Genomic DNA, 18,164 nt, shown 5'->3' with positions numbered 1-18,164 from the left:
TCGTCATGCATATTCAACTTTATTAGTTAATGTCTCTAAGCTCACTGGTGACTGTAATACACAGATACTACTCAAATGGTTTTCTGTCACAGCACTCCTGCAAGAAAAGGAGAAAACATCTGCTTTTTACAATGCACTAAAAGCACAGAGATATTTTTCAGTGCCAGTCCGAGAAGCTGGGAGACCAAAAAAACCCAAACCAACCAAACAAGAAAAACAGAGGAGATTCCTGTCTCTTGCCTTATTAGCAATGCTTTTCATGGATGTGTTAACAGCTACAGCTCTGCAATGTGTTATAATGCCTAGGGCTTTTCCAGCAAGTCTGATGGAATTATTAAAGGAGAATGTTTCTTAATGCTTTTGTGACCTCTTAATTCCCTGGTCTGCTTTTATGGAACAGGGTAATTCTGTTTCTTAGTCCTTCTGGAGAATTTAATCTGATCAAAAAACAGTGCTTTTTTCCCTCGGATTTGTAGTCAGCTTAATTCTCTGTAATGCAAAGTAGCAACATGTGGCAACTGGATCTGCTTTCACGTGCACCCAGTGTAGCTTGCAAAATGAGGTTGAGAGAGGAGGGTCTGTCTCATTCCTTGATGTGCACTTACAGATGAGGTGGATGTGCTTGATTCTTCTTTAAGAAGTAGAAATGTCTCAGTGAAAACACCACAAATGAAATGAACAAATTTTTTTTTTTTTTTTTTTTTTATTCTCCTGCCTGCCCCAATGCAATTCTTCTGCACGCATCCAGAGCAGAATCAGCTAGAGATCTGTACCCTTTCTTCGCACCTAAGCCCCAACTGCAGTGCTCTGGGCTGAGTAAGAGGATTGTGCGTAGCTTCCCCTGTCCCTTCCTGCCACCACGGAAAGGCAGCATAGCCAGCAACCGTTTTGATGTGTACAAGTTACCATGAAATAACCTGGGAAGCAGAGGGCTGGCTATGCAAGAGGCACACAACTCTGCTTCCTTCTCATGTCTTGTCCTCCTCGGTGCCCTGGGCTCAGGGCATGTCCATGGCTCAAAACAACCTGACCTGTTTGCCAGCTCGGATATAGCCACCCCTTGCCCCTGTCCTCCTGCTGCCTGCCCAGCAGTGACCTATTCCTGGTGCCAAGGGAAAGGAAGGTATCTGGGAAGCCCTTTGGGTCTTCTCAAGTTCCAGACTGAGGTTTTTGCTGCTGGTCTAGTGAAGCTGTGGCTTCAGAGGCGGGAGTGTGGTACTGGCAGCGACAGCAGGGGAGGAGGAGCCAGAGCTGGCTCAGAGCTGTTGCTTCTTGCAGGGCGTGGGTTTCTACCTCCACATCGCCCTGCTGAGGGACTAGCCCTGCGAGGTTCCTTCTCTCTGATCCCTGCCGTTACCCAGGTAAGTGTTCTGTCCTTCATTCTCCTTGTACCTCTGTCCCCCGCAGCTGGAGGCGGCAGGAGAGGTAACATGGGGGACCGTTAGCTGGCTTTGCCGGCAGGAAGCTGCTGGGGGAGGCGCGGAAGGAGGTTACATCAGGGTTTACTTACGTCTTTTTGTAGAGGATGAGTGGTTTGGGTTGTCTTTTTGTTGTTGTTGGTTTTTATTCTGAATGTTACTTGCTCTGGCAGCAGTTGTGGTATTTTATTTGTATTCCTTTCTGTACTCTGTGTGAGCAAAGCAGGACGTTGACAGTTGCCAGGGCGGTAGAGCTAATAATACAGGCATGCACATGCTGCCCGTCACGCCACCTCTTCTCTTCAGCTCTCCCTCTCTTTCTTCCTCCCTACCATTTAAAATCAAGTAAAATGAGAGGATCTGATAAAAACATATAATAAAAACCTTTCTCGCTTCAAAATAGGGGAAGTATGTCTGGCAGGGACGTACTGAAGTCTGTTACTGGCTGTTTTCCGTGGTACGGGCCTTAACCCTGTGGTATGAATTTTGTTCCATGATTTCTCAATCATTTATTTTGTTTGTATAGGGGAGGAAGTTTAAAAAACAGAGCAAACTCACAAAAAAAAAAAAAGAAAAAAACCCCAACCAAACAAAAAAAACCCCCATCAAAAACCCTCCCAAACCCACCCAACCAACCAAAACCCCAAAATACCCCCACACTAGTGTGAGTAAACTAACTACTTACTCATTTTAGTCTCATTAATCCAACCAGCTGTTGCTTGAAAGTAGCATTATCAGGAACCTGCCAGCACGAAGACCTGTCACAAAACAGACAAGGACAGCACATCCACTGTCAGACTCCTCCTTCACACCTTGAAGCAGTACTTCTCCTTGCTTACTCAGCCTTTTCTTTCCTCTATGCTACTGTGAACAAGGCACTCAGGAGCTGAAGCTGTTGTGAGGAGGACCTGGGTTTCTCAGAAGCATTAGCATATTTCGTGTTAACAACTCCATCACCCCAAGAACTGGGATGTTGTCCATGCAAAGCTGGAGGGAGAGCAACATCTTTCTGTCCCTTCTGACATGCACCCCTTTCAGAATTACAAAATTAAGTACGTATACCCTGGGGAAGGGGCTAGTGAAGGGAAGGAGGGAGGCACAGGTAGGCTGCTGATACTTTCTATTCTAGTTAGTAGACTGGTGTTTGTGGATTCCCAGCCCCAATGAAAGGAAGAACAAACCTGTGGAAAAAACCCCAAGATACCACTTCTTTCATTAAAAAAAACTTTGAGACCACAACTATTTGGTTCCACAAGTAGTAATTAAAGATAGAAAAGTACTGGAATGGGAGTAAATGAACGCTTTACATTTAAAAAGGAAAGAAAGCAAAACTGTTGCCATAGAACAGATTGAAAGTGTTTGTCTCTGGCTCTGTATTCTTCCTCTATGCCTTGGCCATGTCACAAGACAGTTTCATATCAGAACAGATTAAACAAAACCCCTCGGGTGTTACAATAGCCCCTGTCTTTGTTTGTTGCACCGATCATTCCCAAGTATCAAACACATCTCATTATAAACTGAAGGCTTGAATCAGCTCTCTGAGTTTCTTCCAGCAATTTAGCAAGGAAGGAATTTCTTGGCTCAAAAGTTCTGGTTCAGCTTGAGTGGTGTTTTATATGGCCAGAGCAAGGTAAAAGACTTCAGGGAAATGCTGTTACCACTGAAATGTATTTGGTGGAGCATATATGCACACCTCTGCTGTAACAGAGAATATGGGCAAGCCTTGTCTTCGGATATGTGCGTGCGACTCTTGCTGGCTCAGGCTTGTGAAACTACAGTAAATATTTGCACAAAAATTTTCTGATATACACAACAGTACACTTCCATATCTCTTGTTACCATCTATGGGACAGGAAGTGGACCAGTTAGACTGAGTAAATACAACAAGAGTTATCCACAAGCAACTTGGACCTTATTTCCCACTCTGAGAAATATCTCCATGGGACATAAGCAGTAAAAAAGAGCCATGTTTTATCATGAATATGATAAATATAATTCACCTGAATATAGAGTGCAAGTTGTGCATAATCCTGATCTTCATTCAAACAGGCATCTTCTGTTTCTTAGGTATTCAGTCAATGCATTTGTGAATAGTGATGTCTAACAGAACTATGTTCTTGAAAATTCTCCTGAAAATCAAGCTGGATCTGGTCAGGCTTAAGTTCAGGAAAATGTGTCTCCTTGTGTGTATGCTTTAGAAACTATAGGTGTTGTTCTCAGCTTTATGAAATGCTCGCCTGCACTGCCATGCACACAGGCCCTGTGACACTTTCAGAATTAATGATCCTGGTTAAGTGGTGTTGACAGCAAATAACCTTTATCTTGTGCTGATAGGAGGCACAAATAGATACATATATATATATATATAACAGCCATACTTTTAAGGAGGAAATAACAGGTTAGCACAGATCACTAAAACTTAGAAGTTTTAATTTAATTTTTTTTCAGTGCTTGACTTTGTAAGCTTAATACCGTTCTTCTCTTAGTTTCTGCCTTTTATACAGCACACAAAGGCAAAAATTTACTTCCAAATTGGCCTGTGAGAGTTTTTTCACCTGATCTATGGGGAAGGAAACAACATCACTGAGAAGTCTTGTATCAGAAAAATAATATTATTTGCTTCTCTCTAACTTTTCTACCTTTGTTGCTTTCTTTAGGTTTGCAATGATGGTAAAAGAGGATATTGTAAATGACAATGAAGATTCTGAGCCATCAGTATGTGAGAGAAATGGCATGATTCCCATGCATGAGAAAAGCGAGGTAATTAATTAGGATCTCAAGTACAGTCTTAATCAGAAGAAACCTCTTTTTCCTTTCCATTTTCTTCCTACATCTGTGAAAATCCCTGCATCTGAAGGGAATACAAAGAGAAATCTTCTCAGTGGGAATTTCTTACAATTAACAGATGTTCAGTTTTTAAAAGCCTGTGGTGTGTTGGATTGCTGGAAATCAGTGGTTGCAATTTCAGCTTGAAGTGGAAAAGGCATCCGCGTAAGTTTTACAATCAGCTTTGGAAGAGAGTGAAATGGACTTAAGATTGCTTCTTTGCTTTCAAATTGTGCCTATCCACCAACTTGCTGAAAGCTGTTCATGCGCTTCTTCCCTTTTTTTATTTAACAAAAATAAACCCCCCACAGTTTTAAACTTCCATCTGAGTGGTTCTAGTGTTGACTTCCATGGCTTTAAAAAAGACTTGCAGTAAATGCAAGAATTAAATTCCTAATATAAAAGGCACTTTAGTGTAATCATATAATATTGACTGTAAAGATAAGTACCATATGGCGTATCTTTATACACATGGGTAGCTGGTGATCACAGAATCACAGGGTAGCTAACCAAGAAACTCCGTGCTGAAAGCTCACAAGATTTGTGTTCCAGCTGTGACTCTGAGTAAAGCAGATATATTTATATATCTATATATATATAAAAGGAGAGAGAGATGAGACAGAAAAATAATGGGAAATGTGGAACTATTACTGGAGGAGGGCCAAACCACAGTATAGGCAAGAATTCCATGTCCGTGCTATGACAATGAGCTGACATGAAGGTGAATAATCATAAGGGAAGGTAGATGATTAACTTCTCAAAAATAAGGACCCTAAAATGACACATATCCAAAAATGGTCAAAAAGTGCTTTGGCTATGAATATGGATAAGTAGATGAATCCATATAAGAGAGCAGCTTCAAGGAACCATTCTTCAAGGAAATAACTCCCAGGGTAGTATTTCTCCATCTCTACCTTGACTTACCAGCTTGAGCCTTCCAGCAATGGATCATGTGAGTAATGGCCAGCTGTTCTGTTTCTTTCATCTTTGTCTAATCATGAGTAGGTTATTACTGTGGTTCAAGGCTTTGCAATAGAAGTTATTTAGGAGTCATATTAAAGATACTGTTTCACTGGAATGATGCTAATCGTTAACTGTATTGTGGAATCCAGTCAGGAAGCAGAACCCTATAGAACTGTAAAAAAATATTGATCAATATTTAGCTCATATACAAAACAAGCTGTACCTGGCCTGTAATATTGTTTCTTCATCCAAGATGCTGATGTTGTTGCTGATCAGGTGCTATTTGTATTGGGACAGGAGTCCTGTCAGCTGCAGATAAGAAGGCAAATGTCCTGCAGTCTCTCATACGCAATTCTTTGTGCCATGCACAAACACATGACCAAAAATCCCAAATATACTACAAAGCTGGACCATTCCTACAGCAATTGTGTAGTTAATGTGCTATTTTGAATGTATGCAGTTCTACTTCTGAGAGTCTCATTGTTCTCATTCAGGAAGGACCAACAGTAGATGCCAAAGGTACTGATGGGAATATACAAACAGAAGAAACTGCTCTCTTGAATCATTCTGCTCAGCAACCTCCAGAACCAACCGCGGGGTCTTCAGTGCCGGCAAGAACTTGGAGGCGAATATTTATGTGTCCTCCTCAGGGTTTACTGGCCCGAACAGTGACAAATGGTATGTAAGAAAGACAGAGTTTAATTAAACTGAGAAATGACAAATGAAGTACTTGTTTCTCTGGATGTGACATCTATCTATTGTCCATGAAAATAATGGAGGGAAATAATTATGTTTTACACATCATGCTTTTTTTTCAATGTTTTAGCAGGAAAAAAAATAAATAGGTGAAACAAAGATTTGAAAGTATAGTTTTTGTTCCTCCATCCTCTCTTCTGTGTTTAACACGGTAGGCATGTTTTTGCATTGCAAATTGTTTTCATCAGAAGAAAGACCTCCTAATTCTTATCTTGATAGTGTGTTTTGGTGCGAGAGCATTAAGATTATTATAAACGCAGTGGCATTTTTTGCCACACTGGATGGCTTTTTGTTGAATTAAGGCAACAAATACGAGACTTTTTCTTAATACCCCAGGATTGCAAAGCCAAGAATCCTAACTACAAGGCAAAGTGACCCGTTCTGTTTAAGATTTGCCCTGCACTGAAGGCTCACAGACAAGAATGCCTGGCTAACCAGTTATTTTAGAGTTTTCCTAACAAAAGGTACTTGCTGTGGCTTTGACTGCTTCCACAGCCTCCATTCTCTCTCACTTGGGATACTTATGCTTTTGTGTTTGGAAACCTACTGGTCTTCCCTTTCCCACCCATCAACCTCAAATAAGATTAAGAATAATCCAATTTGAAAATGCAATACATTTTCTTATGATTATGAGAATGGGGATTTTTTAACATAATTTTTCCTCTCCTTCAGACTTCTGCTTTTATATCTATGCATGCCTGTTTTTCTAAATAATTGTAGGGACAGATTTGGGAACCTGGAAGGAGCACAATATTTTCACATATTTTACAATATTTTCACTTAATGTTCTCATAATATTTTTCAGGACTTTTTTTTTTTTCCTGTGTATTATCACTTTTTGATTGCTGTATCAAGGGAGGTATCTGTACTACTTCAGGCTATCCAAAGACATGACCTCCTTCACATTTTTTCCCCAGGGATAGAAATGTATTGCACAAGCACATCCAGCCAAAAAAATGATACTTAAATTCTTTTAAAAATTAGACTGGAGCTGCAGTCATTAGCTCAAAACTATGCCAGGCTGTACAGCAGCAGGTTCTTACTGCAGTTCTGAAGTAGCTGAAGGATGATAAGCAAATGCAAGATAAGGCAGTGAAAGTCTGCTTTAAGTTTGGGGCCTGTTAAGTGCTTTCCACAGTGGCTCAAGGCTCGAGCAGTGCTTTTTGGACCCTAATGATGTTCCTGTTACCATTTTTTAAAGCATCTTAGCATCTGTAAAATCAGAACACCAGTTAGGGAGCATAAAAAATTAGACACGTTTTTGTGATTAAACTAATTTTTAAGGTAAGTGATTTTATTTCTGAAAGGCACGGTACCTTTTTCCTTAGTAGAAAACCAAATGTGATCTAATAGCAAAGAAAGTTGTCCCTGAGAGATGATTAAACATGAATATATCTTTTTTTGTTCCAGTTGCAATTGTGGTCCTGGTTTGGGCTGTGGTTTGGTCCATCACTGGGACTGAGTGTCTCCCAGGTGGAAACCTGTTTGGAATTCTGTTTCTTTATTTTTTTGCTGTCATTGGAGGTAAAATTTTTGGACTCATTAAAATACGAACACTACCCCCTCTCCCTGCTCTTCTCGGTAAGACATCTTTTTCCTTCTTTTCTTCCTGCGTATTTGTGGTGTTTAAACTGTCAAGTAATATCTGCATGCTAGATATGTATGGATTGGGAGCAAACAAACTGTGTCATGCTCAAAAACTACAGCTTTTCCAAGAGCCTTTTATCTGGTCCTCTCCGAGAAGGTGCAAAATTCCCCAATTTGGCTCAAGTGAAATAGCCTGTATGTTACTGAGGCTCTCCTCTTTGGGGGCCAGAGGACTGTATGCCTACAGATTCAAAGGTTATTGTACTTCAGTCCCCTCTCTCACAGTTACTTAAAACTTGGGTTTAATGTCACTAAACAGGAGTCTTAACCTGTACAGTAGAATAATTAATTCATAAGGAAATTATTGCTAAGCTGTTTCACATGTATTTCGCACAATGAAAATGTTTTCCGAAGAAAACACTACAGGAATTCCCTACTACTGGTAATCCAAAGCAATTTCTTTCTTCTCCTTCCTTTATCTCAAGATAACGGAAACCTGAGAAAATAAATTCACCACGAGGAATAATTCTTCTGAAGAGAGTTATTTTGAATCAATCATAAAATAAGATGTTGTTATGAAAAGCAATGTTATTTTACATAAAGATACAGAGTAGAAATGGGAGATGAAAGTGACGTTAATTTTTGACATTATCAGAACCTTTTTCCAGGCATCTTTCCTACAGGAAGTTTTGGTTAGATCAGTGCAATATTGTGATGTCAACAAAGCTGAAAAATGAACCTCCAGGTTCCCTTACCAGCCATACACTACCCCCTTACTATGCTTAGTGCCTAAATAAGTAAAGCCGTTGACAGGCAGTAAAACTTCATGGCAGAGTGGGCTATAAATATCTGCCTGTAAGGCACGGATGTGATTTTGTAACCTGCATAGCTGGTGTTGTGCCTCACACAGTAGCACTACCTACAGAAGGGTTGGATAGCTTCATGTGCAGCTCTGTCCAGGCAGCATGCGCATTCTTGCACTGCTTAGTTTCATCAGCGAGAAAAAATTCAAATGAGAGGGAGGGAAGTTTTGCATATAGCATGCATACCTGCAATAATATGAACACAGAATGTAACACATGGGGAGTCTGCCCTTTCTAAGTAAACATCCCCCTTAACAAAAAAAAAAAAAAAAAAAAAAAAAAAAAAAAAAAAAAGACGTTTCTGACCATATGGATTCTGCTTTTTTTAATTACATCAGTATCTAAAAGTTGTGAGTTGAGCATGACACTGCTTGTCAGACAGGTAATACCAAACAACAGAAACTTAAGCATGACAGCACGTGTCTGTAGAGTTGCTTAGGGCAGAGTTCATTGTTCAGATCCCCCGTCTTTGAGGAAAATTGAAGAAATCTATGAGTCAGAAGAAGGGAAAGACAATAACTTTGAATATTGTTTTGCACTAAAATTACAAATCTTGTACTCTTACGTGCCTTTAATTCATTTGTGCTAAGTGCAGTTGAGGCTGAGCACTTAAGCAACTTATAGTGAGCCTCTGTCTGAAGGAAAAAGGAGTGAAATTACTACAGGAAAAGTCACATAGTATATTTTAGGTATACACTGCAGAGAGGGTTCTGCAGCAGGCAACATGGAGCAGAACAGTGAAGATATCCCTTGAGGTGTAGTTTTTTGCTTTAAGTAGATTTCTAGACTGGAGTAGCTCTGGTGACTTGGACCTCAAGCAAACATTGCAAAAGAGCATGTGATCATTATGCTAGCCTGATATAATTGTCATGAGGTACTGCAGATTAATTATGCCACTGTTTTTTTTGTGGGAGGTGGTGGGAAGAACAATGACCAAAAGTTTAGTACATTCCAGGGCAAATCAAGTCCACAGCCAAGGCTCACACTAAGTTGGGACCAACCTAAACACAGCGTTTGTTTACTTTTTGTCTTTTTTTGGTTTCCTGTTTCTTAATGTGGCTAATATAAAATTATGCCACAAAAATGTATCTTTGAATCATCAGGACCTACAGTGAATCTGCAGATCTGTAGACTTACCCTTTCCTGTACTTTTCTGTACCCTTCCAGAACTACAGTTCCAATAGCTTTGCAGAAAGTCTCTGATTAGACAGTTTTGCTAATATTTGCAAAAGGTTGGATCTTGCAAGTAGCTCAAATAGAGGTTAAGAGCAAGTTCCTAATTTTCCCCTTTTTTTTCCGCTCTTTACAAAAGTCATATTGCCAGAGCATTTGAAAAGTCCGTGATTAGCTGTTTCAGATTATATTTCCCAATGAACTTAGCATGATGGTTCCTGTGATTCCCGCATTTCTTACACCTAAGAGGATTTTTAACAATTTCCAACTTCCGAGATAAATACGTGATATTAGACAATCTTCCTCTTTTCACGTTAAAACAAGCTAACAGGAAAAATACCTTTAAGGATGTAGAGGTGTCTTTGCTTCTGGTAAGTATGACCTGCACCTGGTGAACAAAGCTGAATTCTGTTGACTCACACTAAAACTATGTGTCAGTATCCTGAAAATTTATTCACTGGTGACCTGTTGTGTTTTTAGGCCACTTTCATTGCTTTAAGCATGTCTCTTTCCATGCCTCAGTCCCTATCATTACAATATGGCTAATAATTCAGAATATGAATTGTTTCTTTGTCTCTCATAAATACATAGCATGGTGTCTATTTTTAAGAATTCCGTGCAAGCTTTTAGTGTAATAAAAGCAAATCATTTGACAGGAGCTTATTTGCTTTCATTTAAGGAATGCTACTTGCTGGTTTCCTAATCCGAAATACCCCATTCATTAGTGACATCGTCCAGATAAACCTCCGCTGGTCTGCAGCACTGAGGAACATTGCTCTTTCAATTATCTTGACCCGAGCAGGACTTGGCCTGGATCCAAAGGTATGGTGCCAGCCATTTGTGGGAGGCAAAGTATACAGCAGCCCTCAAGAAAAATCGAACAATTGGTTCTGTTAAAAATATTGAACTGTTCCGTCTTAGAGGATCTGCAAATTAAGAGTGTTGCAGAAAGCATAGTTTCTGTTGTATAGTCATATGTTAATATTGGCAGTTAGATTTGTAGAGTAGGCAAGCAATCCAAAAAATACCTGAAGAAAACTGATTTTATGACTATTTTTCCCCTCGCCTTAAAGAAATTTCCTGAATTTTGTGAGCAGAACATCTTGAGGACTCATGCTCCATCGTGGTCTGTCAGGAAAGGTTTACACTTCCTGTCAGCTCCCTGACAAACTAAAACAAGTAACAGAAGGGATCCCCAGTCCTTGAAAAAGAATGTTGCTTGTGTTGACACCAATAAAAAAAAACCTAACCAGCCAAAAAATCCAAACCTGCATGTCTTTTACTTTTTTTCTTTTCTTTTTTTTGGAATCAATTATGTTTTAATGCAAATATATTAATTGCAAAGATGGGTCCTGCTGCACTACAGAAACAATGCTTCATATCACAATAAAGCCTATAACGCTCCTGTGAACAAAAAAAGTCTTTCTCTGCACACGATGAAACGTGATGTTCCGTAAATTAATGAAGGCAAGATTTTATATCCAAATCCAGTTATGCTTGAGTCTATCTCTGGCTTAGCCCATGTAAAGCTGTCATATCCTGTACTGCAGCTCAGAGGGGATTCTTTTAATAAACCACATCAGATCACAAATGTATCTCCTCTCCCTAAAGCCAAGGTACTGATACTAATGTCTGAATGTACTTTTATATTGCAGGCTCTTAAGAAACTCAAAGCAGTCTGTTTACGGCTTTCTTTCGGACCATGCATCTCAGAAACATGCACAGCTGCTGTTCTTGCCTACTTGTTCATGCATTTGCCATGGCAGTGGGGATTTATATTGGGGTAACATACTCTCTTTTCACCTATATGACAAAGGTGCCTGTTTTCATGCTACAGTGATATGATCCAAGTGCGCTTATTTCTCTGCGCCAAGCAGAGACCTCAATTTAATGCTGGTTAGGAAGTTGTGCTTAGCCCCTGTGGTTGTTTGCTTACCATTCATGTCTGGCTCTGTGGCTAAATTAAAGGTCACATTTCCAGGCTGTGGAGAAGTACTTGCATCATTGTTCTTCTGTGTTTGTGATCTGGGCAGTAGAAGAAAAACCAAGGATGGTGCAATCCCCGAGTCTTTAACCACAACACAGGGGGCTTTTAGGGACAGAAAATGATACCACAATTTGGAGAATCTTCATGTTGGAATTCAGAATTTTGCCGTAGAGAGATGCACAACAGTCTTCCTGTCATGAGTCAAGAATAAGGATATGGCATGTTATATTCTGGAGTAATATCCTTGCAGAGGAAACCTTTCCCATCTAGTTCTATCTAAATGGGGGTATTGGTATATGGGTATGACCCATATGCTGGAGCAAGATGGATGAACTTCTCCTCCTCTGCCACACGCTGATTTTTACGAGAAGGAACTGGGCTACTGAGTCATAAGCATGCCTTGACCAAGTTCCTAAATTGGACAGTCAAGGCATATATCAGGGAGTTTAACTGGCCTGCAGTGTAGACTCAAGTCTTAGTCTGTGGAGCCCTTTACTTCTGATACTACTGAGTTGGACAGGAAGTAAAAGCTGATTGCAAATCTGCATAGAAGCATCCCTGCTTATACTTAGCAGGGAAAGGTGAGGAAAATACCTTATGTAAAGGTCTGTTTATTTATACTTTAAAAGAATTGGGGTCAGAACATTTTGAAGTTTTTTAGTTCAGTGCTTTCTTTTGAAGAGAGGCTGAACCTGTGTGTTTTCAGTTTTGTTCTAGGTGCGGTCTCCCCTGCTGTGGTGGTTCCCTCAATGCTGATTTTACAAGCTGGGGGATATGGGGTGGAGAAAGGTGTCCCAACTTTGCTAATGGCAGCTGGCAGTATCGATGACATTCTGGCTATTACAGGCTTCAACACTTGCCTTGGGATGGCTTTCTCTTCCGGTATGTTGATTAATCTGTACGTGGTGAAATCCAGAACAAACAGTGACATTTTGAGGAATGTGTGCTCTGTTATGACTGACTGGTTTGTAACTTAATGACATCTCCTTATAAAGTTCATGTATGGATTTGAATATTGAGAGGGAAATTACCCATGATCAAAAGTCTTGATGTAACATTGTCTGCTCTGAGTTGTGGGTCACATCAGCTTTCAAAGAACATTTTTCCCTGTCTGCTCCCTCAGCTGCTGAGTCTGGTCCCTGCATGCCCAACATAAGTGCTTTCCAATTTCCATGGTAATGTTCTCACAGTGGCTCTTTCTCTGGCTTCTCTGGCACACTTCCTGGGCATGAGCTTGCACCAGTTGTTTCAGGGTTGAGGTTCCTCCTGAGCCCCTTTACCTCCAGGTAATTTAAAGCAGACACTGTCCTGGAATTGCCCTTACAGGTCTACAGTGTGGTTTGTGTGTGAAGGGTCCGTGTGTGGCTTACTGAACCTGTTTTTCTTTTGCTAATAGGTTCTACTCTGTACAATGTGCTCCGTGGAGTGCTGGAGGTTGCTGTTGGCATAGCAGCTGGGGGGATTCTGGGAATGTTTGTTCGATATTTCCCAAGCCATGATCAGGTAAAAACCCAGTAAAAAAACCCCTCTTTATAAACAAATATTCTTTGCTAAGAGATGATATTCTGAAGTTACTGATTTCCAAGCTTCATGTGAAGCCGCTTTTGAGGAAAGCTGTGTACAGTGCTAACAGCTTCCAGGTTGCAAAGCCTATCAAGTGAGGGAATGTTTTATAGGTGATTAATTGTTTACAGCAACAATAGCAAGGTATGATCTCATGGTCCTTCCTGATGCAGAGTTTGGAACCCAACTCACCATCCTGCTGTCACAGAAGGTGGTAGAAATGTCCACACATAAAGGAGAAAGAGTCTGATACCTATTTCAAGCAGTAAAATAATCATCAGTTAGATTGATGTGTGACACATTTACTTCTATAAGATATTTCCAGTAGGCCTAAGATTAAAAACAAGTAAAGTGACAGTTTGTAGGCTTTAAGTGATTGGGCATATTAATGCTAATTAGAATGTGTTACTTTCAATAAAAATTAAACTTACATAAAGTGGTAGATGAATTTACTGTCAAGGGGCAATTAAGTGAACAGAAAACTGTAGAAGAAAACAGATACATTCTGGACTACTGAAGTCATTTTGCAAAGCATCTATTGCCCTCAGCAAGATGACATTTCCCTCTTATTAAATAACATAAGAAGTGTGGTACAGGAGCCAGACGTAAATAGAAATGGGGAACAATGGCAGAGATATAACTGTCTGCTGTGAGATCAAATAAAACTAGACTATCCCTGTCAAACATTTGTATGACTTGTCCTTGAAAACATCTAGTGGCAAGAATTTCACCTCTCCTTGGATAAACTGTTCCAGTACTTTACTGTACAGGTAGAAAATCCTGTTATCACAGAGCTGAAGCTTTCACAATGGCTAATGGTAATTGTTATTTTCAAATTGCTGTTTTCAAAATTAACAGAAGTAACCTTTTCCCTCCATTTCTAAAAGAAATTTGCTTTTTTGTTTGTCTCTTTCCTTGACTGCAGGCATCTCTGGCATGGAAGAGGTCATATTTTGTACTTGGGCTGTCCATGTTTGCTGTTTTTGGCAGCATCCACTTTGGCTTCCCTGGATCAGGAGGGCTCTGCACATTAGTCTTAGCTTTTGTTGCAGGTGTGGGATGGTCTGATGAAAAGGTGAATGTTTACATAAAGAAGCATATCGTATCAAAACTCCTTTGAATGTACAGCTTGACAGGAGTTTGAATTTCTGTCCCGAGTGGTAATGGTGCATTTATGAAGCTTTAGGGGGTGTATGGATTAAAAAAACCTTTGTGTTTATTTTGGAAGTCTTTAACATTTACCATGACAGAAAGTTACCATGTATGTGAGTATATATCGATACAGAGCCTTATATACTGACAGAGAAATGCTCACAAGCTTTTCTTAGACATCTTAAGCCCTGTAAAGGAGATTTAGTTGTCAAGGGCCTTGACTAGGAGTCCAAAGCTTTATGGCCCATCTCTGTGAGCGTCTGTGACCTTACACAGCCACTTTATGGTAAGATTTACAAACTGGTGTCCAAAATACATTTGTGCACGTGACCTGAATACCCCAAGGTTTTGTTTCCTGTGGTTTTGGGGGGGGTGAAATGGAAAACAGTAGTTAACCATCCTCTCTCATCTTTCCCAAATCCCAGCCAGTGTATTCTGAATAAATTAGAGAGCAGGGTGCCCACAATGAATGGTGATATCAAGCCATACAAAAACCATACAAAAGACGGCTTTTTAGTCACTTTCTCTTAACGACTAAGCCTGCTTCCTCTTACTTTTGCTGCCCTGCTGCTTTTCTGTACCTTGGCATCTCTCGTTGCCTCTTTTGCTTGATACCATTTACACTTAATGTTTTGAGAGCATCTTTCTCTCCACAGCTGTAGCCTTGCGACATGCAGTAGGAGAAGGGGAGAAGAGGAGAAAGGAAAGGGGATCAGATATAGCAGAGTCCACTTTATTATCCCCATCTAGACCCTGACTTCAATAAGATCTCAAGGTTTGTTAAAACAATGAAAAGAAACCATGGTTTCTATTTGAAGTATTACACTGTTGTCCAATTTTAAAAGAAGAAAAACTCATCTTGGGACTTAACAACGTAAGGACATTACAACCGATAAAGCTCTCCATTGAAAAGCTTTTAAGCCATTTCAGAAGGAAGGTCCTTAAAAGTATATGCAGTCTATAAAAGCTTAGTTTAAATTCTTTTGATCAGTGAATGAAGCTTCTTAGCCTTAAGGATGTTGATTTCAAATGCCTTAGCTCTCTTTTATTCAGGTACAGTCAGAGATGTCTGCATACCGTACATGCAATATATTATCAAGGTTTTTGTGCTGAGCTTCTCAAAGGCCACTGCCTCCCTGGTGGAAGTCACTTGGCAAATACTGTCCACAGAGAACAAGGAACACTGTATCTCTTGCTGGAACAGTTAAATGGGCAGTAAACAGACTGAAATAATGCTAACGTCTGGGAAGAGGATTTTTTTTTTTTTTTTTGCCAAAAAAGAAAAGGGTGAGATAGCAGAAGAAATGAGGCAAACAAAAATGTTTAGAGGTCTGTATATTTTCCCCTCATTCTCTTTAAGATTATGTAAGTTTTTGTGTTGCAGTCATCTACCATTCCATTGACTGAAGAGCAAGAGATGTTGCCAGATCAGTCCCAGAGAGAACACCAAGACCAGGACATGTCTAGGCTCTGGATTTTTAAGTGACAGAGCACTGCACTTTTACATTTTCAACACACACCATCCTGAAGGTTCATTTGCTATTGTAGAACTCAATTAAAAAAGAAGTCCTGTTAGATATGCTACGTGTACCTCTTCACATAAGTGGAAGATTCCTGTTTATCCTGGCAGCAGCTGTTTTAGGAAAATTGTTAGGTGTAAACACAAGGAGAAAAGATGGCTTTGCCCTTATACAGTACATCGCACTGGGAAGTTCAACACTTTTTGCAAGTATGGGATTTCAGACTTGCTCAGTCTAACTTTGCTCCTGCTCATTGGGAGACAGGCCTCTGATTGAGTGCAACGCGAGTGGAGGTAGGCCATGAGTGAAACTTCTGAGGGTCTGACTCTGCTCAGATACAAATGGAAGAACATGTTTGAGCATGCAGTTTCCAAAGGCTCAGAAACTTCATGGCAAAACCGTTGAAATTACGTCTTCCTAAGTACCGAAAATCAACTATACTTTATTTTCCTCCTCTTGTCTGCAAACTGCTTGGTTACTATTTGAATATCAGTGATTTTTATTTCTCTTCTTGAGATAGCAAGCATTTATTTACTAGCAGAGCTAAACAGATTCTCACCTTCAAAAGGTGCGTGACTGATTTTGAATCTTTAGGTCAAAGAAGGAGGAGCAATTCTGGACAATCTTTATGATACATTTTCAGTTTGTCCTTTGATTAATTAAATGTTGTGTCAACTTGGCCATATTTTTGTAAATTTACAGATTATCTTTTTTTGATTGCAGAGAGAAGTTGAAAAAATTGTCGCAGTTGCATGGAATATCTTTCAACCTTTTCTTTTTGGGTTAATTGGAGCAGAAGTATCTGTTACATCTCTTAGGCCTGAAACTGTTGGTAAGATCATTCACTAATTATCCACCTTTCATTACTAGCTTCCAGAGAATCTCTATAAAGAAATCCAAAGCAAAGCAGACTATAGCTGACTCAAAAAAACCCCAAACCACACCACAAAAACCCAAAGAAACCAAGCCCACTGTAAAGCTACAGTTTTAGGAGGCTGATTCCCCTCAGGCACCTGTGCACAAAAGTACTGAGAAGTGTTTGTCTTTGTTGCAGGGCTCTGCATTGCTACATTAGGCATTGCACTTGTCGTGCGAATCATAGCAACGTTCCTGATGGTGTGTTTTGCTGGGTTTAATTTCAAGGAGAAAGTATTTGTCTCATTGGCATGGATTCCCAAAGCCACTGTCCAGGTAAACAGTCCAACATCATTTTCATTCCAGGCTAAATCTATTGTCTTTAGCAAAGCTCCTTGTAACTAGCACAGCAGTAAACAGGGAGAGGTTCAGGCTCAATAGCAGCAGAGTGTAGTATACAGACAGTTCATATTCTTAACTGCCCTGAGTCTGCTTGAAAAGCTTGAGAGCGTTCTATGTGAAGGTGCGTTGCTTGAATCCTGGGTTATACTCTTAACAATGACAGTGAATTGTACATATATCATAGGAAGTTTAACTATTTCTCAGCTATTGCAGGTTATTATGCCTTTACCCACAGATTCTGAGAACTCTCAAAACAAAGGTGAAAGTGTTTCCCTCCTATACCACATGAAGTGTCTGCAGGGACAGTCACACCAGAGGCTCAGAATGGGTTTTGAGTTTGTGGTCATTTCAGCTCCTTTTATTCAGTGATCATTAAGTCAAGACTTCACCTCAATGGCATGATTATGTGCAAACAAAAGTTAATAATCAGAACAGGCAAGGATTATTGCAAGATTTGTGAACTAAAGTTTCAGAAGCTGCTGCTAGTTGCCTGCTTTCAGGTCACGTTCTCAAGATGTGGCATTTTAACAGCTGCAATATGCAGTATACTGGCCCATTTCATTAATCACACATTCTCCAAAAAAGTGGGTAAAATGTCAGCTAAGCAATGTTCTTCACGGGAGGGAACCACCCAGACAAATTCACGAGCTTAGGAAATTTGAAGTGTAGCCAAGTGAAATTGTTCTCATAGGTGTAATACAACATTTACTTTTCTATGTAGTGCCTAGAAATGAATGGATTGAATGTACTAAAAATGTCAAATTTATGTTCAATGTTGACTGATGATTAGTCCCTTTTTTTCCCTCTTTCAGTGCTAAAGGTTACTTGATCCATCTCAGCAATGTTTTCTTTCCTGCAGGCTGCAATAGGTTCCCTTGCCCTGGATACAGCAAGAAGTCACCAGGATGAGCAACTGGAAAAGTATGGGATGGATGTACTGACAGTAGCTTTCTTGGCTATCTTGATCACTGCTCCAATTGGAGCCCTGGTTATTGGCTTGGCAGGGCCCAGACTTTTGCAGAAGGCTCAGACGAATAGCAAGGAAGATGAGGAGGGTGCTGAGGTTGGAGAAGAAGCAGAGGCCTGTGAACCTTCGTAA

The 18,164-nt window shown here is 40.1% G+C and overlaps 1 protein-coding gene across 1 annotated transcript; it reads left to right on the top strand.

The window, feature by feature from the left end:
* Positions 1–1,310: 1,310 nt before the first annotated feature.
* SLC9B2 (solute carrier family 9 member B2) lies at positions 1,311–18,164 on the top strand. The gene is made up of 12 exons (XM_009640524.2): positions 1,311–1,361; positions 4,076–4,178; positions 5,702–5,885; positions 7,374–7,544; positions 10,266–10,408; positions 11,242–11,369; positions 12,280–12,455; positions 12,970–13,076; positions 14,062–14,211; positions 16,532–16,640; positions 16,863–16,999; positions 17,925–18,164. The coding sequence occupies exons 2-12, from the start codon at positions 4,083–4,085 to the stop codon at positions 18,162–18,164; spliced, it is 1,641 nt and encodes a 546-aa protein (XP_009638819.1). The 5' UTR covers positions 1,311–1,361; positions 4,076–4,082.

Source organism: Egretta garzetta, unplaced genomic scaffold (assembly GCF_000687185.1).
Source record: "Egretta garzetta isolate BGI_Z169 unplaced genomic scaffold, ASM68718v1 scaffold546, whole genome shotgun sequence".
NCBI classification, from domain to species: domain Eukaryota; kingdom Metazoa; phylum Chordata; class Aves; order Pelecaniformes; family Ardeidae; genus Egretta; species Egretta garzetta.
The sequence above is the reverse complement of the archived record's forward strand: the minus strand, read 5'-3'. Positions and strand labels throughout refer to the sequence as shown.